Source organism: Pollachius pollachius (assembly GCF_949987615.1).
Source record: "Pollachius pollachius genome assembly, chromosome: 3".
Lineage (NCBI taxonomy): Eukaryota > Metazoa > Chordata > Actinopteri > Gadiformes > Gadidae > Pollachius > Pollachius pollachius.
Window position 1 is genome coordinate 17,628,704 of NC_136936.1, and position 24,431 is coordinate 17,653,134.

The 24,431-nt window shown below is 46.3% G+C and overlaps 1 protein-coding gene across 2 annotated transcripts in view; it reads left to right on the forward strand.

Moving 5' to 3' along the window:
* The window catches only part of dscamb (Down syndrome cell adhesion molecule b), a 120,745-nt gene that overhangs the window by 55,125 nt on the left and 41,189 nt on the right, over positions 1 to 24,431 (forward strand). For both annotated transcript variants that reach the window (XM_079731823.1, XM_079731824.1), the window contains exons 4-8: positions 17,010 to 17,156; positions 17,666 to 17,944; positions 18,752 to 19,027; positions 20,643 to 20,939; positions 22,873 to 23,145. In XM_079731823.1, the coding sequence (XP_079587949.1) occupies positions 17,010 to 17,156; positions 17,666 to 17,944; positions 18,752 to 19,027; positions 20,643 to 20,939; positions 22,873 to 23,145 (1,272 nt within the window). The remainder of the gene's footprint in view (positions 1 to 17,009; positions 17,157 to 17,665; positions 17,945 to 18,751; positions 19,028 to 20,642; positions 20,940 to 22,872; positions 23,146 to 24,431) is intronic.

The following is a 24,431-nucleotide window of genomic DNA, read 5'->3' on the forward strand; positions in this document are numbered from 1 at the left end:
TTGTGCGCACGATTGTTTGCTCTTCCAAGCACTGCATTTATCTTTTTTGACTATGTGTGTGCGTGTGTGTGTGTGCGTGTGTGTGTGTGTGTGTGTGTGTGTGCGTGCGTGTGCGTGCGTGTGTCTGTGCGTGTATCTGTGTGTGTGTGCATCGGTGCATAGCCGTGTGTAATACTGCATTTGTGATTGTTGCCATTTTTTGTGCATGTGTGTCTGCGTTCGCGCGCACACATGCACACACACGCAGAAACGCACACGCGCACACACGCGCTCGCGGTGCACGCGCCTTCTGTTGTCTGGCGAAACGGAGATGGAAGCGGTTGAATATTCATGACGCCCGCGCTCAGTCGTGGCCGAGAGATAAGGTGTTTATGTTCTGGCAGCCGGGAGATTGGTGGTGGTGGCTAGGGGGGAGAGAGAGAGACGGGGGGGGGGGGAGGGGCTGGTGGTGGGGGGAGAGAGGGAGAGAGGGAGGGAGGGAGGGAGGAGGGTGTAGTGGGCGCGGCGGTGCAGACGTGTCAACATCAGTGGCTTAATGGCTTGAATCTAACTCGGGCCAATTAAAAGGCGCGCGGCGTGCACCGGGGTGGGCTCCCATTCATTTCAGGGGAAATTGAGGTTGAAACGAGCCATTGTGGGGCCCTGCGGCCGCCCCGGCACGGCGAACAAGAGGCCCCGCAGTGGCTCTCCGGCTCGCTGCCGGGGAGGCACGGACGCGGAGGGGGAGCAGAGTCTTTTGTCCGGGAGAGGGGAGAGGATCCACGGACAAGGAGACGTTGTTTGCTTTGGAAGAAGGCAGAGGAAGTGGAGATGAAGAGAGATGAAGAGGAGGTGCACAGGGATAGAGGAGCGAGAGGGGGGAGGGGGGAGAGGGTGGGCATCGGATGCAAAGGCACAAAAAGTAAGTAAGAAATGGAGAGAGAGAGTGAGAGAGAGAGAGAGAGAGAGAGAGAGAGAGAGAGAGAGAGAGAGAGAGAGAGAGAGAGAGAGAGAGAGAGAAGGATGACAAGGAGATGCCAGAGATGGAGGCTCAGACAGAATGCGAGATGGGTTCAGAGGATCAAGAGCCAGAAAGAAGATCATCCCTCAGACTGGTGGGGAGGGCGAGAGAGGTGGAACGAGCAGAGAGAGAGCTAGAGTGAGAGATGTATATAGAGAGAGGGGGCCTGAAGACCATATACAAGGAACAAAGACAGTATAAACACTTCAGAATGCCAGGAAGGAAAGAGGAGGGCAAAGGTGAATGGAAACTAGTAAGTGGTGATAGGGAAAGGAAATTAAAAGTATTAATTGGAAGAGATTAAGGAAACACACACACACACACACACACACACACACACACGTTTTTCCTAAGTTGCCTGCTTGCAAACTGCACATAACAGACTCTCAGGCGAGTATGTATAGTGTGTGGGCGTGTGTGTTTGTGCATAGCATCTCACTGGGCCTGTCATCATAACAGAAGTCTTCCCTGGTACCTGTGCCTACTAACGCAGTCCATGCAACCACCGATATCAACCGTCTGTAAAATACTTTGACGGACATAAAAAACATCACGCGTGTTCCTGACCGCAAAGTGCATCATAATAAAAACACGTTAACTAATCTACCTCAAGTCCAAAGCCTCCCAATCCAGATTTGGGTCGCCACAGGTGATTATGTCACACCTGATACAGGCAGAACTGCAGTGTATCCCCACCTCGCGCGTCTTCCTCTCTTGTCATTGGACGACTCTGTGTATCTCTTTCATGGCTGAGAGCCAGGGCGGGAGGAGGAAGGCTGGCGACCTTTGGTTTAATGTCAGACGTCACCCGGTTTTATGTCACCCCGCTGACAGCCACATGACATGACAGGAATCTTTAGTGACTGTTTCTCTTTTTTTGTTCCTTCGCAAGGCCCCCTTATCAGCGTTTCATCATTAATTATACTTCTTAGAGGGCTGAGACGGTTTGTGTGTGTGTGTGTATGTGTGTGTGTGTGTGTGTGTGTGTGTGTGTGTTTATGTGTTGTGTGTGAGTGTGTGCATGCGTGTCCTCCTCCCTGATGTGCACGTGACTTCAGAAAGTGTGGCTGAGATGCATACTTTTTTTTTTTAGATTTGTACTTTAATAAACATCTCTCTGTGAATAATGTGCATCTCTGACGACAGCCAACACAGCGACACAACCCTGGGCCGTTCCTTAAAGCACAAAGACACCTCCGACGCCCACGCCCGCCATCCCACCTCCATTTTAACATCACAAAAGCACTGCTTCCGCCGAGCCTTCCTTGAGCAAAATGGACACTACAAAGTCTGGCCGAGTTCACAGCAAATAACATCAATATTTATACAGAAGAAATAAAAGCAGCAGTAGCAGTAACAGCAGCGGTAGAAGAGGAGGAGGAGGAGGAGGAGGAGGAGGAGGAGGAAGAGGAGGAGAGCAGCGGAGAGAGCGGGGCCGAGCCGTCCTGACGCGAGAGAGGCTGACATTGAGGCGCAGGAACACTATACACTGGGGAACAATCCTCACGACAGAGCAGCCACCGTCGTTATTCAGAGTAATGATGCCATCAGCCATACATTATAAGGGAGGGGAGAAGGAGAGAGAGGGAGAAGTTGCTGATTCGCTCGGCGGACGTCTGAATTCCCAGGGCAAGTAAAGGTACAATGACAGCAAAATCCATCCGGTCAAGCTCCAGCTGATGAGTCCGGTTTGCACCCGTTCGGCGGGATGTTGAGCCGTAGGATGGGTTGCTGTCGGAGGGTGGGGTTGCAGACAGATGGGGGGGACAGGCCAGGCAGACAGACAGATAAGAACAAGGGATGCACTTGCAGATATACGTCTAGGGATGCATGTTTACACACACCCAAACACACACACATACACATACACACACACACACACACACACATCACAAAGATACAGACACACACACATCACAAAGACAGACACACACACACACACACACACATGAACACGAAACCATCACAAAGACACACACACACACACACACACATACACAAACACACACACACATCACAAAGGCACACACAGGCAGACTTTACGACTCTAACTCTCTCACTAACCTCTCTGTGACCTGCTCTGCAAGGAAAATTAGGCCCTGAGAAGGGTTGTGTCTTTGCGTGTGTGTGTGTGTGTGTGTGTGTGTGTGTGTGTGTGTGTGTGCGTGTGTACACGTATGCATGTGTGTGCAAGCTACAGGAGTAGGTCTTTGCTCCCTTCACATGCTCCATTGAGTCATGTCTCTGCGATGAGCCACGGGGGGCTGTGTTTTGAAATGGAGTCGGTGGTGTGTTGCTGCTGCCTCCGCTGCTACTGCTGCCGCTGCTGTTGCTGTTGTTGTTGTTGTGGATGTTGATGTTGCTAGCTTGCTGCGCTTCAACCCGGAATCACAGTCATGACAGCTTAGCCTCTGGCGCTATCTGACAGAGGTGGCATATGCAGTCGTGCAGGTTATTTCAAGTCATTACCATAGCGCCGGACGGAATTAGCTTCAGGCGCATGTTGTTGTTGTTGTTTATTTTTTTACCTGGTGTGTTGTGTTGTTGAGTGATCTCTCCACCTACCACAGAGAACATACCTCGACGGACAGCTAGCACCACCAGTGCTAGTAGTCTGCCGCACCAACTAGGGGGGTGGTTTATATATATATATATATATATATATATATATATATATATATATATTTTGATTAAGGTTTTGTTTTTCCATATTGATATAAGAATTTATGCTATTTTTTCCAAACTGGAATAGAGAAGCCAAACTTAAATATATATATATATATATATATATATATATATATATATACCAAACATTAATCCGCATGTATGTATATATATATATATATATATATATATATATATATATATATATATATATATATATATACATACATGCGGATTAATGTTTGGTTTTTCCATATTTATTTCATAATTTAAACAATATATCTCCAAACTGATATGGAAAATCCAAAACTAAAATAAAAACATAGGGAAAAGAACTGCACTCCAACCGTTTAAATATAGTGAAGCAACTGTAAACATGAAATGTGAAAGTGGTCCTACAGCACACGTTCAGTAGGCTGGGCTCTGCGTCGCCATTAACGGTTATGATTGCGGCAGCATGGCATATTTGCTGACCTTTCCCAAATGCCTTGAAAGAGCAGTCATCGATAGCAGTATATTATCCAATCGCTGCATAATTTATAATACCCTGTCAATACTTCTGATAGCTTTGCCTTTTCTCCGGAATACAATTGACTGATAGATTCACATCTTTCAGCTAATGTGGCTGTTGTTACTGAGTCAGGCAGAAACGCTATGGACGGCCAACCCTGCCCCGAAGCCAGCCTCCTTTCAAAACGGTCATCGCTATAGGTGACCGCTGTTTCACTGCTCACTTCACTGCTTACCTAACTCTTTACATTAGGGTACACAATCCTGCTGAACACTGGTGTTTGCATACACATATGATCTAATGGAGAACACACGGGATACTCTGTGCTTGTGAAAGGCGATCCTGCAGTGGTAGAATTGTTCTGAGCCGGTGCGTGCCCATTGGCTGCCAAAAATCCACCAGTGTATTTATCCCACTGTTCAGGAGCAGCATGTGCCCCCTTGCTGCTGCACTATTTTCCGTCGCCGTATTTTGCTGACATGGATTAGAAAATAATGGAAGATTGTGTAAGAGATTGTGTTGTCTGGTGAAAGCAATTGACCTGCAGCTTGATACTGGAGATATATGAGCCCAGGGTGCGTGAACAGATCGATGCTATTGTTGCGGCTGTGGGAGGACTTGCTGGGTCTGGGTTGCTGGCGTACGTGTGTCTGTGTGAGTGAGTGTGTGTGTGTGTGTGTGTGTGTGTGTGTGTGTGTGTGTGTGTGCGTGTGTGTGTGTGCGCATGAGTGCGTGTGTGTGCGCGCGTGTGTGTGTGCGTGTGTGTGAAAGAATGTGAACTATTGTGAACTGAGGGCCCCTCCACCAGTGTAAAAGCAGGACATCTGAAAGCAGAGAGCAGTGCATCTTAATTACTGTAGTTTGCACACACACACACACACACACACACACACACACACGCGCGCGCGCGCGCGCGCACGTCCACAGGCAAACCTCGAGTCGTGGGTGCCATTACCGCGTGGGTGGCTTCACGTTTCTTCCATCCCGCATCTGCATGTACCTAAGTAACCAAGGGCGACCCTCACATAATTCACAGACGTGACACGTGTCTGTTTACGGGCTGCATTTTTCGTTTGGCACATGCGGGAACATGTGTTATCCGTTTGTTCTGTCACAGCGTGTCAAGGGGCCTGTGCCCTCGGTCGTGCGGACCGGCTTCAAGAACCCTGTCGCTGTCAGGGATTCTTTCTGGTTTGATTCCTCATGCACCGCGATACTGTAGCGTCGAGCCGGGGAGAGCCATCAGTTGCCCTGACAACGCCGCCGCCCGTCAACACCTCCGTCTTAATCGTGACAAATTGTACTTATTACATCAGCGTTAATTCCCCCCCCCCCCCCCCTAGCCCCTCCCCTCCCCCTCCCCCCCCCCCCCCCTCCGATCTGCCTCAGATGAAGATGCTTAGCCCCGCGCTGATCAAATTGTGTCAGCGTAATTACTGGGAACAGAACCCTATTAAAAACCAGGGCCCACGTCCCACTGTCCAGTCTCATGTGCCGGCCCATCACTCCCAGCGTCATACGGCTCCCTAGGTGAGGTGGGGGGAGGAGGGGAGGGGTGGGTGAGATGAGATGGGTGAGGTGGGTGAGGTAGGAGAAGTGGGGGAGGTGTGTATGCATGTATGTATGCGTGTGTGTGTGTGTGTGTGTGTGTGTGTGTGTGTATGTTTGTGTGTGTGTATATATATGTATATACTGTAGCTATGTTTATATATGTATATAATATCCTGCAGTGTCGTAGTGCTGAATGAAGACAGGATAGAGGGGGTTGGGGGCCCTGGTTGAGATGATGTGGCTGATGTCCTTCAACAGTGTGGAATAAGTGAGCGCGTATAAAAGATGAGCAATGGTGTTCTCGTGGATGTTTTGTTTCCATATATTGTCTGCGGGCGCGTGTCCCTGTCAAAGGACCGGACGCTGCCCATGAAAGACGCAAGGCTGGGACATTAATTTGTTCCTACTGGATAAACTAATATATATTTACATTTATACATTTATATTTATATTTTTTTGATCATTACTGAGCAATCACATGCCAATCTACACAACACATAGCAATATGAGGTGAGAGCAGTGGTGAGAATAAGTCTAGTGTAGCGAAAATAATTAACTTGATTAAAGTGTTTTAATTCAACTTAGGTAGTTATTTCATTCTGGATTTAGACAAACATTCAGTGACTCCAAAGAGCGAGGAGTCTGTAAACATGGGCCGCAAACTCCCTCTGAAATTTTAAGATTAATAAAAGCTTTAACCCAGTTCTACAATAACCACAATTACCATAAACAATTTCCCACAGCAATATTGATATAGAATTAACTTTGCCAGTAGCTCTGCTCAGCTCTTTCTGTCTCTCTCTCTCTCTTACTCTCCCTCTCCCCTCTGGATGCTGGGGAATGGAACTCACAAATTGGTGTAGTCTGATGGAAATGTGCTAATTGCTGTTGTTAAGCTGCTGCAATAATTAGGTTATGACGGGAGGCTGCTCTGCATTCACACACAATCACACACACACACACACACACACACACACACACACACACACACACACACACACACACACACAAATTCACACACACAGATGCACACAGATGCACACAAATCAGCAACCAGTGTTTATTATCCAGAATAGTGCATAGAAAGTAAAGCTAGATTAATTTACTCATTATTTCTCCTTATTTGTGGATATCGGTGTGCCAATATGGAGCCCAAACACAAAGTGCTACAATAAACCTTATGGACGCATACAATAGGTCCAATATGTGCCTTTACATTTTGTGGGAAAAGGTACGAATGTTGTGCACCTTCACCACATACGTCAAACACACCAAACCGACTGACACACCAATTCGACCTCACATAGCTGGTCGGGGTGATACATTGCGTTGCCTCTTGTTGCCTGTGTCATTGCCGATAAGTTACACTCAAACACATTGCAAAGACTAGAGCTAACAGCAAACAAACACGTCCGTTCTGCGCTTGTGTGAGAGGAAAATTACACTCCCTCCCAGCAGGGGGCGGTAGACTGTATTCGTCATTCCAAAAGGGACACCGGGAGACCAAGGACTGCGGGTATATACGAACGTGAAACACAACAACGTTTGTCTACCATTACACACCACTGTCTCTCAGATGGTTTCGTAATATAGCCACTTCAAATGGAAAATATGTGAACATGATGAATAATAGGATGAGATGAAGTGGATAATGAGTCTTATTGTGCATGCCCTCTTGATGAAGTCGTTTGCTGCTTGGCTCACTCTTTTCCTCTTCTAACGCACTGATTCGCTTAAGCTGAACAGCCAATCAGTAATTTGGTTTTACATCTTCAGAAAAAAAAAAACATCTTGAAACCATGACTTCAAGTAATGGCTAGCATCTGCTCTCCTCATCTTCTTCTCGCCTTGTTGAGAAGACAGTTGGTTGATGGGTTTGAAACCTAATCTTTGAGACTAGGCTATTTTTTAAACAATTAGAACATATTGTGCCTTTTCGATATCTACTTGGGCTTCTTTATAGCATATGTCTTGTTTTGGTTTCTGCATATAGCCATAACCCGTTCCATCAGGGAAGTTAATTGGACGCAGGTGCCAATGATCGCATTACAACGCTCACCTTTATCCACTTGGTCATTTGCACCACATAACGTACATCAAACATTAAGACGACATCTCAATGCACCATATATTGGGTTAAGAAAAGATTTAAGAAAAGGTCTCCATTGTATTTGTTTTTTGGGTCTGTGCTGAATGTCCTCTCAGTGCTGAAAGACAAACTGCTCCTATGTATAGTCCTTGTGCTGTTTGTATGCTGTTGTCCTAAGATTAGTGATTGCAATGCGTAGACCTTAGCAACATGTTTTTTAATGACCGCTCTTTGCAGGAGAGATTACTGAAATGCTTGCCTCATCAAAGACTACAGCGGAACCTTAGACTCTTTAACCTTGGAGACCCAAATCTTCTCTTCAGCAGTTTGTGTGTGGGCGACTCTGCGCTTGTGTGTCAGAGAGAGAGAGAGAGAGAGAGAGAGAGGGAGAGGGAGAGAGAGCACAGGGGAGTCGAGCGATATTGCAGGAGGGTGATAGAGAGATAGGGCAACAGAGAGCGAGTGAGTTTGTCTGCCCTTTTAGATGAATCTATGAACGCTAGAACATGTGTATCCCTATACCTGCGTCGGCAGCCAAGGCCAGTGAGCCGGTGTACATCGATGTATAATTGATGGTCACGCCATTCGTTCCTCACATGCATGCTGCGCGTTTAGCCCTCCTTGGCAATACACTGAGGGAGCATTTCTCTTTGAACTCATCGTCTTCATAACGTTAGCATTGCAATGCGTAAAAAACCTTTTTGTTGTGAATTTTCTCCTGTTCACGCCAATCTAGTCTTTCTCAACTGCATGTATGCCAGTGGACACGATTGTCTGTTTGTATTCTGCTCTTAAATGTCTTTAGATGTTTTCCCTACATGGTGTGCTATCTACTGACGGCCCTGATTGTTAACATAGCCTATATTCTCACAGTCACGTGCTGTGTCTCCTGTAAATACTCCCCAAACTCTGTCTTCCTGTTGACTTCCCGTTGACTCAAATCCAGGGTTTCATCTTAAAGGAGGTGGCTGTGAAGGGGTCACATCATTTTTTGTCATTTTCTGACACTCCCGCAATGAAACTGTCCTCCACCCCCCCTCCCCACCAACCCACCCACCACCCACCCTCTGCTCCTGTCTCGCCTGAAAACAATAAAGCAATCGATCACCAGCAGCATGGAGCGAGGAGGCAGATGACTTTGAGATGGGGGGGGGGGGGGCTGTTAGGGAGGAGTGAGATGGGGAGAGCGTGACTTTAACTGAAGTGTGTGTGTCTTCCTTCCTTGTCACGCGGAGGGGCAAAGGCATGAAGGTCAAACAAAGCCACCCGGGTCCCCATTGGGGACGAGCTCCAATATAACCATGGTAACATTAAGGGTCCCATCAGTAGCTGGATGTGCCTGGTGGTCATGGCAACACAGGGCCATTTTAGATACTTTGCTGTGCTGTAACATCTGGAGTGTGTTGCATCTCTTTTAAGCGGTTTGTCCATTTCCTGAGTGTTTCTAGTTTGGCCTATGGGCCGTTATTGTAAATGAGAATGAAATGATAATGAATATTCCTGGTTCAATCAAATGGAATATTATTCATTACTATGTAACGTATTGATGTTCACATACATATATGTATATAATGTTTAATATAATATGTAGAAACAATAACGTATATATGAATAGTTGCAGTGACTGAATCCCAGCGTCGGACTGCTGTGTGATCCAAGCAGGATCAGAGGGCGGGCAAGCTGCCTGGAGTCACGGGGTGCCATGATTTATTAAGAGGACATCCTTTACTTGTACAATTGTTTATTAAATATGAATAGTTCATCTCATGACAGCTGGACGTTTTTTTGCATGGATTGCGGCGCACACTGAATGATTAATGATAAATGAAAAGTCATCTTTAATTTACATTGGGGGGGGGGGGGGGGAGTATGCCACATGTCACTCGCATGTGGCATTTCAAAATATATTTTGCAGTAGTGTCCATATTCTGCATTTATTCATTAACAAGTGTTTAACGACTTTACAATGATGTATACCTAGATCTCTTGGGGGATTTATTTTGGCTTGGGCCTGTTGCTCCAAATTGAACCGCCGTCTTGTCCTGGCTGAAAGGGAACCCAGATGCAGAGTAGGAACCATTTGGTTGATGAAGAGCTTCATTGCGTTGTTTTACCAGTTGCTATGGTGGTGGTAGAGGTAGTCAGGATGGTGGTAGAGGTAGAGGTGCTGGTAAAAGTGATGCTAGAGGTGGAGATTGGGGTGGTCAAGGGCGTAGGAACCGGGGGGGACGGGTCCCCTCCAATATCAGAGACAGGCGCATTTGTCCCACCTAAAAATTATACCGGGGGGAGAAAAATATTTTATTTTATTTTGAAAGCGCAACACAGCGTCTTGTCACCGCTTCTTATTCTAAAAAACTGGATGATTGAGCAATTAAAGAATTGATTTGATATTTATCAGTTCCTTACTGCCATTCAAAATGTGTTTTCCTTTACATTTACAAATGTATCTTTTTAGTAGAATAAAATATATTTGTGAATTTTTTCAGTGTAGTTAATTTATGACATATTTCTGTTCAAACCATTAACGGATCTGTCAGGTTTCCGATATGTGTCCCCCCCATGTTAAACTCATTCCTACGCCCCTGGTGGTGGTGGTGGTAAAGGTGGTAATGGTAGAGGTGGTGTTGGTGAAGGTGGTAGTGGTGGAGGTGGGGCTGGTATCGCTAGTGTTAGAGGTGGTGGGGTTGGTGGTGGTAGAGGTAGAGGTGGTGGTGGTAGAGGTGGTAATGGTCAGTGTTGTGCCTGAACGCGTTCACTGAACGAAAGTTCATGAACTCGTTCATATTTTGGGCGAACGTGAACTGAACATACTGTATTACTGCCTGATGAACGTTACTGTGAACTCGTTCATTCTGGTGTCAGTGAACGGCACGCTCACTCGGTTTAACTTCGTTCAATGGGGGGGTTATTTCTCTATCAACACGGCGGATGCGCGCGCAGATCGCCGTGTTGTTTGACCAGTTGCCATGGTAATCTCCGTGCGGTTCATTTGCAGTTGAGGTGTTGCCAGTTTACTGTTACATTAAACTGTAATCAGAAAAGGTGGTTATATGCTATAGACCCTATAGTATCTGTCATATAAAGGCTGGGACGAATTTCATGTTATAAAAATGTACACTTTATTTTGAAAGTATAGACCAGCGCTATTCCCATTGAAAGAAATGGCACGGTGATTATTCTTCGAAACGAGAGCTGTTCAATTGTGGAAAATGAATTAAACTGTAATCAGACAACGTGGTTATATGCTATAGACCCTAGTGAATCTGTGATATAAAGGCTGAGACGAATTTCGAATTATAAATATGTACAATCCATAACGTTAGCTCTCTCTGGCTCATAGCTCAGCGGACTAGAATATCTCATAGAATCATTGCTTGTTGGCCGGAAACGGAAAGGGGGGGCTGTTCACGTTTGGTTGTAGTCTTTTCGCTCGGTTCTCCGTCTCATCAGTAGGGCTGGAACCGAGCGAAAAGACTACAACCAAACGTGAACACTCCCCCCTTTCCGTTTCCGGCCAACGAGTAATGAGTCTTCCAACAGAAATCAATGGGATTTACAAAATGCGCTAAATGTGCAATAAAACACGATAGAAACCGTATTTCGCTACGATACTTGATTCAACCACTCTATATCATCCTAGACAAACCACAAAGGGGGCTCACTGTTCAAAATACCAGAAAAAACGAAAAGCTCACAGCAACGTATTGAAAAAAAGAACTATGAACTAGTTCATTTTTTGGAACTGTGAACTTAGTTCAAAATTTTGAATTATGAACGTTTAACTGAACTAGTTCATTTTAAGATTTGTGAACTGAACTTTGAACTAGTTCACGAAGAAAGTGAACTTTCCCAACACTGGTAATGGTAGTGGTGGTGGTGGTAGAGGTGGTCATGGTAGTGGTGGTGGTGGTGAAGGTGGTCGATGTGGAGATGGTGGTAGTGGTGGATGTAGGTTTTGTATCATTAGTGTTAGAGGTGGTAGAGGTTCTGCCGGAGGAGGTGGTGGTGGTGGTGGTGGTGGTGGTGAAAGAGGTGGAGTTGGTGGCAGTGGTGGCTCAGGGCCGCAGGACCTCTGCAGATTGCAGAGCTCTGAAACAGCCAGCCTATCGTATTCAGTATTCAAGGCCACACATGAGAGAGAGAGAGAGAGAGAGAGAGAGAGAGAGAGAGAGAGAGAGAGAGAGAGAGAGAGCGTGAGAGAGAGAGAGAGAGAGAGAGAGAGAGGGAGAGAGAGAGAGAGAGAGAGAGAGAGAGAGAGAGAGAGAGAGAGAGAGAGATTGGGAGGAAGGAGAATGAGCCAGACAAGAACACAGGGCTGTTTGAGGGCAAAGAAGAAACAGAGACTCTGTTAGTATTCGACAGCACATGCCAGATCTGCCTCTGAACCAAAGATCCCTTCTTCACCAGGGCCTCAATGGCAGCTCTGTGCTTTGCTTGTATTCCACCACTTACTTAATGCTCAGAGCAGGTGCTCAAATAGGAAGGCTTTGAGGATGAGGACGATGATGAGCATGGCAGTGGTGGTGGTGATGATGATGATGATGATGATGAGCATGGCGGTGGTGGTGATGATGATGATGAGTGTGGCAGTGGTGGTGATTATGATGATGAGTGTGAAGGTGACGATGCTATTGCAGTTGATTGTGAAGATGCAGACGGTGATGAGGAAGAGGAGGCGGATGATGATGGTATTGCTGGTGATTGTTAAGATGATGGGGAGACATAACCTACATGTAATTGGCAGATTTAGGGCAGTTTCCCTATGCAGCTGTGTAAATAAATGCACATGTGCGTATATCTAAGTACATATCCGTATCTATATGTAAACCATGATACATAATATGAGTAAATAGATGAAGTTCTGGAATCCTTGGGGTACGAACGAAGCACACATGCAAATCGCAGTGCACTCTCTGTCTTCATTCAGGTTACTAAATTGTATAACGCAACAGACATCATTTTTACCTGTGCTGGGTACTGGGTTTCCACCAGACGGCTATCCGTCTCTAATCATAACGATAATGATGACTATAACATATTATGTGGCGATGACTGTGCTCCCTGAGAGTTGAGTTTGAAGTGGGCCAGACATGTAAGAACATCCTTCACAGCATCTCATCCCCTCGTCTCCGGTGACTCCTCTAGAACTGGGCCGGGCTCCGTCTGAGACATTGTGTGCTATATCCACCTTCACTCCACCTTGCCTCCTTCCTTACCGCCCCCCCCTTCCCCACACATTCACGCACCTCCTGTAGTGAGCAACATCCACAGACCCTTCACTGTTGTGCTTTTAAGAAAATACACCACTTCTTTCATGCTTGGTGTCGACAAGTTTGGGTTTTGCGACACCGCAAAAGGTTGTGATTGAAAAAGAACATTACATTACATCAACATTGCAATACGCTGATGTATCTAAATTAGAATCTAGAACCACACACATAGGGTATGTTTGCTGCATCTTTGTGGGAAATGTATATTTTTCATCCTTGAAGGGCCCATTGCACCAGGTCCTGAAATTAGCTCAGAGTCGGATTCGAATCAACACAAAGACAAATTGCCAGACATTCATTTACAACACTAATACAGATGTGAAAATTGAGGACATACTATACCGTGTTATACGACGATACTGTATTGCGATATTGCTGTATTTTTATCCGCACCACAGCGCCATCTGCTGTGGGCTCGACTTACCTCACCCCCTCATGCAGATCTGCACCTGCTGTACACAGTTGCTATTTCCCATCACTCAATTTCCTCCCAACACATGCTAATGTGGTGGTGCAGTTATGCACTGTTTAAGCACCTAAACAACTACTCTGCCTCCCATTTAAATGATATAAATACACTAGCTCCCCTGCACTTTTTTTTTTTAACGCCAAGAATGATGTGACAGTAGCTCATCTATACGTCTAATCTTATTTAGCGCGCCGGGCGTAAGAGTCCACTGGAGGTATTAGATTCTGTCTCGGGCAAAGTGGCGATGATTAGATAAAGTGCGTCTGGCAGTGCAGGGCACTTTTTCAACCCCCCCCCCCCACACACACACACACACACGCACACACACACACACACACACACACGCACACACGTGCACACACACACACACACACCCCCCAGGCGGTGCCGTTGAATGAGTGTGGGAGAAAGAAGTGGTCTCCGCGATCTGACAACAAGATAATTCTCCCTCTGCGTTGCATTTGTGAAAGGCACGACTGGGCAGCCCTATTGGTTTAAATAGTTGCCTTATTTGGATCATTTGCACTAAAGCTAATTCATACAGGATGCCTATTCAGACTGCCTCGACTGGATTGTATTGTGGTTTGGGAGCAGGTATGCTAAATATAAAAACATAGGGTAATATATTGTATAAAATATATAATGGACTCAAAATAATGGCTTAGGTGGTTGAAATGTGTTAAAGAGAGATGGAGAGGCTGAGGGGAAAAAAACAGGAGAGGATGAGAGGGAGAAAGGGAAAGAGAGAGGTAAAGGAAGACAATACAGCACATTTCAATACAATAGCTTTCGTTTTGATCTCCCCCCGCCCCCCCCCCCCCCCCTCCCCCCTCCCCCCCTTCTGCCTGCACTTCATTCTGTCATAACACAATAACTGGGCTCTGACGTCTTAAAAGGCAGTGGAGGAGCACAGAGGTACTCGCAGAGAAAATTGCAATAGCTTGCAGCGGCTGGAGAGAAATACCATTTTGTCTTGCTCAAGATGGATTCCACAGCGAGATTTTAGAGGACCAGTACAGAATCAAAATGGAGAAGCTAAAGGGGAGGAGAGAAAGGAGAGGGAGAGAAAGAGACAGAGAGAGAGAGGCCGTTTGAGATGGACAGCTTTAAAGCACAGCCCAGAGCTGTGCTTTAAGTGGAGATGTATTGGTTTTCTGTGTTTTTGTTATATTTAAGATTTTGATCTATTTCAAATATTTTTTCTAGCATTGTTTTGCTCTTTGTAGCTCAAAATACTATATTGATTCATACATTCTTTAATGCTCGACTACACATTTGCAATTCTTTGCAGATTTTTCTTCCACTCCACAATATTACTATGCTATTAATAATAAAACATACACACTATTCATCTTATTGAAAAATACTGTATATAATACATCTGAATGATCCATCCTATTTTCATAATTCTTCAAAAAATAAAAATATGTCACCATTGGCAGGCCAGCGTCACAAAGCTTCAATATACCTACCAGACAAACCCATTCATATTATGATCCTTATTATGCAGCCAAGCTTGGCCTTTCTGCATGTAGACACACACACACACACACACACACACACACACACACACACACACACACACACACACACACACACACACACACACACACACACACACACACACACACACACACACACACAAACACATGGGTATACATGTTGGGTGCCTCTTCCTCCCTGTTGTTATGGATTCCCTGTGCTGGTTGCCTGTCTCAGAGCGGTGAATGTAAAACAGTGAAGGGCCTTCAGGACATCAAACCCAGGGAACCTGTTGTCTGTTCTATCTAGGTCAATGCTTACAAAAGCGGTGCAATTTCTGCCTCGATCTGCATTTCGCCTCTGTTTACTTAACCTCAAGGTGGATTTCTCTTCTTTGCATGTATAAACATAAAACATGCATAGCAAATGTGAGCGCATTAGGCCTCATTTTAATGTGCATTAGTCTCAAGTGGAATATTAAATAGCGCCGGTGGTTTTGTCGTATGAATTAGTAGAAGGACCTGACATTTGAAAAATACTCTATTTAGACTGTTTAGGCTATTTCCGATCTGATTGAATTAGTCTGAGCTGTGCTGGTATTTAAAAGCTGGTAGACATTCCCTTGTTTTACCAAAAAAAATTCTGTTCATATTCATTTAGAAATTAAATCTTTATACCGTTCAGATATTTATTTAGCTGTTGGGAGGAGAAATTTGAAACGTCGACAATTGAAATGTGGTCCTTGAAGTAATAAAGAGATTTCTGCATCTGAAAGGCCAGACATTTATCTCATGCGGGTTACTAGTTATTGTCAATATAGAAATGAACTGTATGCTCTGAGGGATTCTCTCACTATACGTGATGCAGTACATATGCTTTTTTTTTCACTGCAGAATTGATGGTGCCTTCAGCATTTTGTGGCAGATAATGACTGGATAAGCAGGATATTCTTCCACAGAATTCCTCCTTACCAGCATACATCTCTGGGAATGTTACTTTTTTTCTGGTGCGGATTTCCTTGAGAAATGCTAGTTGGTAGTGGAAACCGACAAATGACACGCTTTGTGATCAACAAAAGAAACGACAGTCCACAATGAGCGGAGAATAGCTACAAAGAGATTGACGCTGTTGTTGTCAAATAAAACATCTTGTCCATTGGATCTGATCAAGACCAATTCAAAGCGCATTCCAGCAGCCCCTCACTGAGTTCCACTCAGCACCATCTCCACAGAATGCCACGGTCCCATCCCTCCCTTCTTCCTGGCGTCCGGGGCGTGCCGCCTCGGGTTAGGGACGGGACTAGTGCGTCGTTTTCCAGCCTAAACGTGTGCTGAGCCGCCTCCGCCGTTAGCCCGCTCCACCTCCGCCGCCACCAGCGCCACCAGTGCTACGCAGCAAAGACAATCTCCTGTAAATTGCTTTTTCGATCAGTTTTGACATCAATCCGCTCTCGGGGGACGGTTGGCATGCATGTGTTGGCAGGGCAGGCAGGTTTCCTCCCTTATGGATGTTGACAAGCCCACTCGACCCGGTTTGATCTGCGGAATTAACATGATATTACCCCTCACGCTGAAACGACTGTGACAGCGCTGAAGAGGGATTGGCTCTCCTGGTAGGGGAGGCGGGAGCTGTTGGGTTGGCTTCACTCTACGGAGACGAGAGGGACTAGGGAATACGAACGAGGGTTTTAAGGCTTAGAAAAAGATTTTGGACAGAAAGGTGAAACAATGACGGGCACACTTGTGGTGCTTTCCCTGTATAAATCTACGTTCCATCAAACCATCACATCATCAATCACATATTAATCATTAACACACTGATCGCAATATGCTTTTGCGATCAGTGACATGGTGCTTACGAACACAATCTGATGACCCAACGTCGAATTCACATTGGCTTCTCTGTTTTCTTTTCACTCTCTCTCCCCTTCCTCCTCCTCCCCCTCCTCCTCCTCCTCCTCCTCCTCGCAGGGCAAAGATATCTCATCACATCCACGGGAGCCTTGTACATCTTGGACGTCCTGCCCGAGGATGGGCTGAACAACTACCGCTGCACCACGCGCCACCGCTACACGGGCGAGACGCGGCAGAGCAACAGCGCGCGTCTCATCGTGTCTGGTGAGTGTCCGGCTCAGAGCGGGACACCTCAGGGCAGGCCAGGGCTGAGACAGTCTATCAGGGCCCAGGTTGTGAGTGCATGGCGTGCAAGCAATCTCTGGTGTAGGCTGGTGCCCTGTCCAATAACAGAAAAAATGATGTTATGTAGTTTGCCTCGTATAAATTTCCGTCAAAGGACGCAAATAAATGTTAACAGGATGATTTTACGGACTGTGAGATACATTGCATGCATGTCGCTTGATGAAATCTAAACGTGAACTTGTTAACTTGATGCTTTAACATGGATGTGGGGCTGCCATTCGTTTCTACTATAAATAATATGATTTGCATCAAACAGACACACGTACACACACATGCGTTTACACACACACACACGCGCGCACACACACACACACACACACACACACCACTAACATCCAAATGAATGAATTAAGGCATGACGGTTAGCGCATGACAATCCATGTCTCTGTGTCCTCCTTCAACATCCCCCCCCCCCCCCCCCCCCCCAGACCCCACCAATGCCGAGCCGGGCATCCTGGATGGCTTCGACCGGCGCGAGGTCATGATCAACCAGCGGGTGGAGCTGCCCTGCAAGGCGTCGGGCTTCCCTCCGCCTAAGCACCGCTGGCTGAAGGATAACAGCCCCCTGGAGCCCGACAGCCGCTTCCGCCAGACCATCATGGGCCTGCTGATCGAGAGCTCCCAGCCCAGCGACTCCGGCACATACGTGTGCGAGGTGTGGAACACCTACGGCAACGCCGAGGTCATGGGGCACCTGGTGGTCAAACGTGAGTCTCTGGTGCTGCAGGGCTTTTTCTTTGATTTGTTTTTGTCTCGCGGTGGTCTCTTTAGGGCGGCCCGATGGGTGAGCGCGTCTAGTGCGTGTGGGTCTCGTAGCATATTGGAGCCGCTCCTCTTTGCTCCATGCCCTGTCGTCCGTTGGCCTGGGTTTCTTCTCCGTCCTGAATGTACTAAATGAATGTCACTAAAGCCACTAAAGTCTTTACTATGATATAAACCCATGGCCCATGGGTTTAAGAGTTTTAAAATACATGCCTGGAATGAAATATATTTATATTTATATAAATATATAAAGGTTTTACCTCTGGTAATTACCACGTGTCTGAGACATTAAACCAGGTCTAAAGAATATATATTTTTGGGGGCCAATTAGATATTCGTGTTTGCACATTGTTTTGAGTTGATGCAGATGTAGTGTGTTACAGTGTTCAGTTTCCATTGCGTTCCTACTCCCCATCCATCTCTCGCTGAAATCCACCCACTGTCAGGTAGACGCCCAGAGGCTCAGCGTGTAGAAGATACAGCATAAACAGATGGCCAACTTCTGTTCATCAGCATGTGATCACAATCACATTCTGTGCATAACATGGAATAAAAGAAAATGTTTGAATACTGACTGAGCCCGAATGAGCCTGAGACACTGTAATGCTTTTTACCTTACACATCTTACCATCCTCTAATTCAAGGCAAAAGCACCCTGAGCGCACAATCCCCGTATCGCTGTATCTCTGTAAAACACCCTCATAAACGTCCCATGGTGATAACCATCGTGTCCCCGGGGGGTCCATCCTCAGAGCCCCTGAAGGCCGTCATCAGCCCCCGCAAGGTGAAGGGCAGCGTGGGCAGCAAGGTGTCCCTGTCCTGCAGCGTGAGCGGCTCGGACGAGTACGAGCTGTCCTGGTACCGCAACGGGGAGATCATCTACCCGGGCAACAACGTGCGCATCACGGGCATCAACCACGAGAACCTCATCATGGAGGGCATGGCCAAGAGCGACGGCGGGGCCTACCAGTGTTTCGCCCGCAGGGGCAAGATGTCCGCCCAGGACTTTGTGCAGGTCATCCTTGAAGGTGAGACATTGGCTTAATGGTGTGTGGGGGTGGGTGTGTGTGGGTAGCTGGGTAGCTGGGTGGGTGGGTGGGTGTGTGTGTGTGTGTGTGTGGGCGCACAGTGACTGTGCAGAATCAGATTTGGAGGCTCAGTAAATCGATAAGCGGGCTTGTGTGTTAATGAGAGCCTGTTGTGCCTTTCTGCACAATAGGCTCCCATTAGGAAAATCAGTCCAGAGTTAAAGCATAAAACACACATAATCACACACAAGCACATGCACGCACGCAGGCATGCAAACACACATACTATAACAACCACAAACGCACACATGCTATTACACACGCACACAGGCTCATGCAAGCACACGCACAAATGCATGCACACACTAACACACACACACACACACACAGGCACACACAAACACACACATCCGCACACACCAACATACTTCCCAACGCTTACCTTGGTGCCGTTGCTGGGGCAACTGGCTCCTGTGGCCAGAGCACTTTAAAACAAAGGATATTGATCATCTATAATCACGTGGCTCAGATCCAGGGTATCAGAGAGCCACAGAAGGCAGACACACACACACACACACACACACACACAAACACACACACACACACACACACGCACACACACACAACATTCAGGGCCACTGCATAAAAAAAAAATGAAATGTTAGTGCAGATGCCTCTTGCAAGTGTCAAATGCAGCAGAAGGAGAAGACAAGTGCTTGTTTAATCGGTTGTTTGTTTCTAAAGCTAACGTGGGTTTGATTGCTCAAAGACAAAATAGGCGCCCTGTGGTTAATTGTTTTTCCTCTGGAAACAAACCCGCTACAGAAATACATGAGCATTGTGCGGGATGAGCTAAGCTCTTTCTGCCAACTGCCACCACATCCCAGCTATTGAGATTAAGCAATGTACTTGAATACGAGCTGTTTATTGTACACCACTTTTATCTCTAATCTGATTGGGCCAGTGAACTGAGTGCGGGACCTTTTACACTTGAGGCTGCAACAGCTTCATTATGTGCGGCATAATGACCAACTTCCTAGAGCTTGCATTGTGTAAAAGAGGCACATACACCCATTGCCACCTAGTATACTTCTCCACTGTAATGCTCAGAGCGTCGGGCCGGGGGAGGGGGGCAGTGTACCTGGAGGTGCAGGGTGAAGGATCTTCTACAAGGGAAGCTGTATCCAAAGAACCCAGGGAGGACAGCAGGATAGTAGACAGCGCCCCAATGTCCGTAGCTTACCTACAGCTTAACCTAAATAGGAATTGTCTCATGCACAGGCAGCTGCAGTAAAACTGCAAACCACAAATGTCCCTCACTAAACAGCGGACGGATGGCTTGGCATTTTTAACAAATCAGACTAAAAAAAATAGCTATTAAACCCACACAGAACGGGAATTTCGCTTCATAGTTGTACTGTGACCCCGAAATTAAAAATGTATCGAAACAATCAAAACACATTGTTTTAACGATGGACTGTGTGTGTGGAACGTGTTTGCCTTGCCCACAGCAGCTTTGGTGTGCAAAAAAGTCCCAACACACACACACACACACCTTAATAATCCTCTCTCTCCCGCTCTCCCTCTCTCCCGCCCCTCGCTCGTCCCGTGACAGACGGCACGCCCAAGATCCTGGCGTCGTTCAGCGAAAAGGTGGTCAACCCCAGCGAGCCCGTCTTCCTGGCCTGCAACGTGAAGGGCACGCCGCCGCCCAGCTGCACCTGGTCGCTGGACGACGACCCCGTCATCAAGGACGGCCACCACCACCTGGGCCACTACGAGACCCACGAGGGCCACGTGGTCAGCCAGCTGAACGTCACGCACACGCAGGTGCAGGACGGCGGCCTGTACCGCTGCGCGTGCGCCAACTCCGCCGGGGCCGTGCACCACCAGGCTCGCATAAACGTAAGAGGTGCTTGTCAAATCAGCTCCTCCGCAAAACACTCTTTTTTTAATTGTTATACACTCGCACACGCACACACACACACACACACACACGTACACACAAGTAACCAAGTTGGGGTTGATGTTGCCGTGCTGTCGGATGGGTTGGTGTGAGTGTCTGTCCTGTTTGAGGGGCCGTCTGTCTGTATGTGTGTGTGTGTCTGTCTGGTGTACTGTCCTGTTTGTCTGTCGGTAGAGGTGACCGTCTGTCTGTCTGTCTGTCTGTCTGTCAAAAGTACTATCCTGTCTGACTGTCTGTCTTTCTTTTTTAACTACTGTCCTGTCTGTCCTTCTGTATACCTGTCTGTCTACCTGTTGGTGGTGCTGTCCTGTCTGTCATGTATTCTTCTCTGATTGGCTGTGTGTCTGTTCATCTTGGCTTTTGCTTAGCCTTGATCTGTGTCCAAGACAAGTTGCATGCTGTTTATTTCCTATTTATTATTACATTCTTTTTCTCTGTTTATGTTAGTCTGAATGGTTAAAGGGGACATATTATACCACCAGGTGTGAGTGTGATCAGCCCTTACAAGCCGTTTCGAAAATCTGCCACATATGACATCACTAGTGGGCGTGTCCACCTAGATCTGTGCTGGATAGATGAGCAACGTTTACTTCAGTCCACTGGGTAGGCTGGCAGACTGATCTATCCAGCACAGATCTAGGTGGACACGCCCACTAGTGATGTCATATGGGGCAGATTTTCAAAACGGCTTGTAAAGCTAATCACACTCACACCTGGTGGCATAATATGTTCCCTTTAAGTCTTTCTCTTGTCCTGCTCTGACTTTTGGCTTTTTCTTCTTCTATCTTCTTCTATCGATATATTTTTACTCCTCACTCTTTTACACTAACTAGCCTAATGTCAACCTTGGTTTCCTGGCAATCTCTAGTACCTTTGGTAATATTTTCTTAACACCATTGACCAGCTCGCTTACACTGGTTTCACAAGTTTAGTAAACTAAATGTTAAATAATGGAGTGACTTTCTTGCTCTCTGAGTTCCTCTGGTATCTGTGCTGTTGTAGGCTGTAACTTTTCCTCATGCCCTTATTCTGGTTTGCAGCACATACACACGTATCAGGAAATTGAGTTTAAGTAGACTGCTTACTAAATAGCCCAGAGGAACATATGTGTATTCAAAAATAAATGTCTCTTTGTTTACCTGTTTGTCTATCTAGTGTGTATGTATGCAAGTGTACATGTGTATTTACATCAGTAGTGATGGTTTTAGAACCTGAAAGATGAAATATTATTAAAACATTATAACCGGATTAAAACATTATGTTTTATGTATATATTGCCTCCCATATAGGGATAAAAAATATATATTCAATTCTTTCTTTATAGGTGAACAGTTAGAATGTAGAGGATGAATTATTTTAAATCTTTAACATCAAACAATTCTATCTTTAGCATAACTTTTTATTTCGTAGCCTCCTGTTCAGAGGTCAACGTGAGCACGTGTGTGGACACTGTGTTGGAGAACATTTTGATATAATGTGGGAGAAATTCCTTTGATACACATAGACAATTTGGTAATGCTGTAATACCATTATTGTATAGCATTAGCATCGGGGTTAGGATGAGGGTGAGGGTTAGGATTGGTGGGTTATTAAATAATCAACACATTAATACTATCGTTAGCCATAACCATAATTAACATGGAAAACATGAACACCATTAGCAAATGATTACTAGATCATGAGTTCAGCCTTAATGAACTGTTTATGAACAGCTTATGTTTATAACTGCAATAACTAATGTTAATTAATGGACGTTATTGTAAAGTGTTACCACATATTCTGCTGTGATATTTTTATTGTTATTCAGTGTTTTTCTACACCTCCTCCCTGGAATTATGTTTATAGAGAGTTCCTTCTCCCTCTCTGTCACGTTTTCCAGGCCGTGCCAGCATCCGACCAATGAAGAACATCACCGCCATTGCAGGGCGGGACGCCTTTGTGCACTGCCGCGTGATTGGCTACCCCTACTACTCCATCAAGTGGTACAAGAACTCTGCGCTGCTTCCCTTCAACCACCGCCAGAGGGCCTTCGAGAACAACGGCACGCTGAAGCTGTCCAACGTGCAGCAGGTGGACGCTGGGGAGTACAACTGCAAGGTCATGGTGCAGCCCAACAAGATGGACTCCCAGAGCGTCCACCTCCGTGTGAGAGGTGAGTCCTGATTGGCTGACAGGGTTTAATGGCTGTTAACAGTCTTATCACACTGAAAGACAAAAACAAAATGGGGGCCAGGATAATGGAGTGACTACGGTGGTTCTGGGTTCGCTCCCCAAAGTCCATAGGCTACCTCTTGAGGAAAAGATGCCTTAATACCCCCTACTTGCCCCTTTGCAACCGCTATCAGAATTGACTGTGAGTCGCCTGACTGTGTAAAGTGTTTTCACATCCATACATAGATATCCTACGGAAAATACACACATTTTTGAATGGTGTAACCCTGTTGGGTGGGGGTCCTCTGCTACAGTATGTCATAGAGTGGGGGCCGTTGGGCCCTGTTGGGTGGTGGGCAGCGTTGGCCAGGTTGCTGAGAGCGAGCGGGAGAGCAGAGGGAGATAATATAAAGTAACTCTTCCCAGCAGCGGAAGCCATGCGAGCGCATTATTTAATATGCTGGGCTCCCGCTTGAACACTGGTGGAGTGTCTATCGGAGCTTTCCCAGGAGTCCATTACGCCCACTTTGTTGTGAATTAAATAAGCAGCTATAAAGGGCCGTTCATTTGGTTTTGATTTGGAAAATCGCTGGACCCTCAAACAGGGAGAGAGAGAGAGAGAGAGAGAGAGAGAGAGAGAGAGAGAGAGAGAGAGAGAGAGAGAGCCAGAAAGAGAGCCAGAGACTTGTAATGATGGCCACAGTTCCCCCCCCATCTCCCCCAACCCCCCCTCCAGCCCAGGGAGAACCACACACTGGGGGTCCGTCTGAGTTATCTTGAGGCCACCGAAGGGCCGAGGTGATTATGCATACAAAGTCATACAAATATTAATATCCGCTCAGCGCTATGTAGCAACATAGCGCCCCGTATACATATATTAGATATGGACTGGTTATATTGTAGCGCCCCCTAGCTATTCATATTTTAGATATAGATATATTGTAGCTCCTGCAGCTATACATGTACTAGTTATAGACTGGATATATTGTAGCACCCCCTAGCTAAACATATAGACAGGATATATTGTAGTGCCCCTTAGTTATACATATAGACAGGATATATTGTAGCGCCCCCTAGCTATTCATATAGACAGGATATATTGTAGCGTCCCCTAGGTGTACATATAGACAGGATATGTTGTAGCGCCCCCTAGCTATATATAGACACTAGGATATATTGGTTTCAGGGCCACTTTGGGGCAGTGTAGAAAAAACAATAGCCGGTATACACAAAATGCCAAGAGGAACAACTCTTTCTGTCGGTCACCCTGAGTCTTTGTCTCTCTGT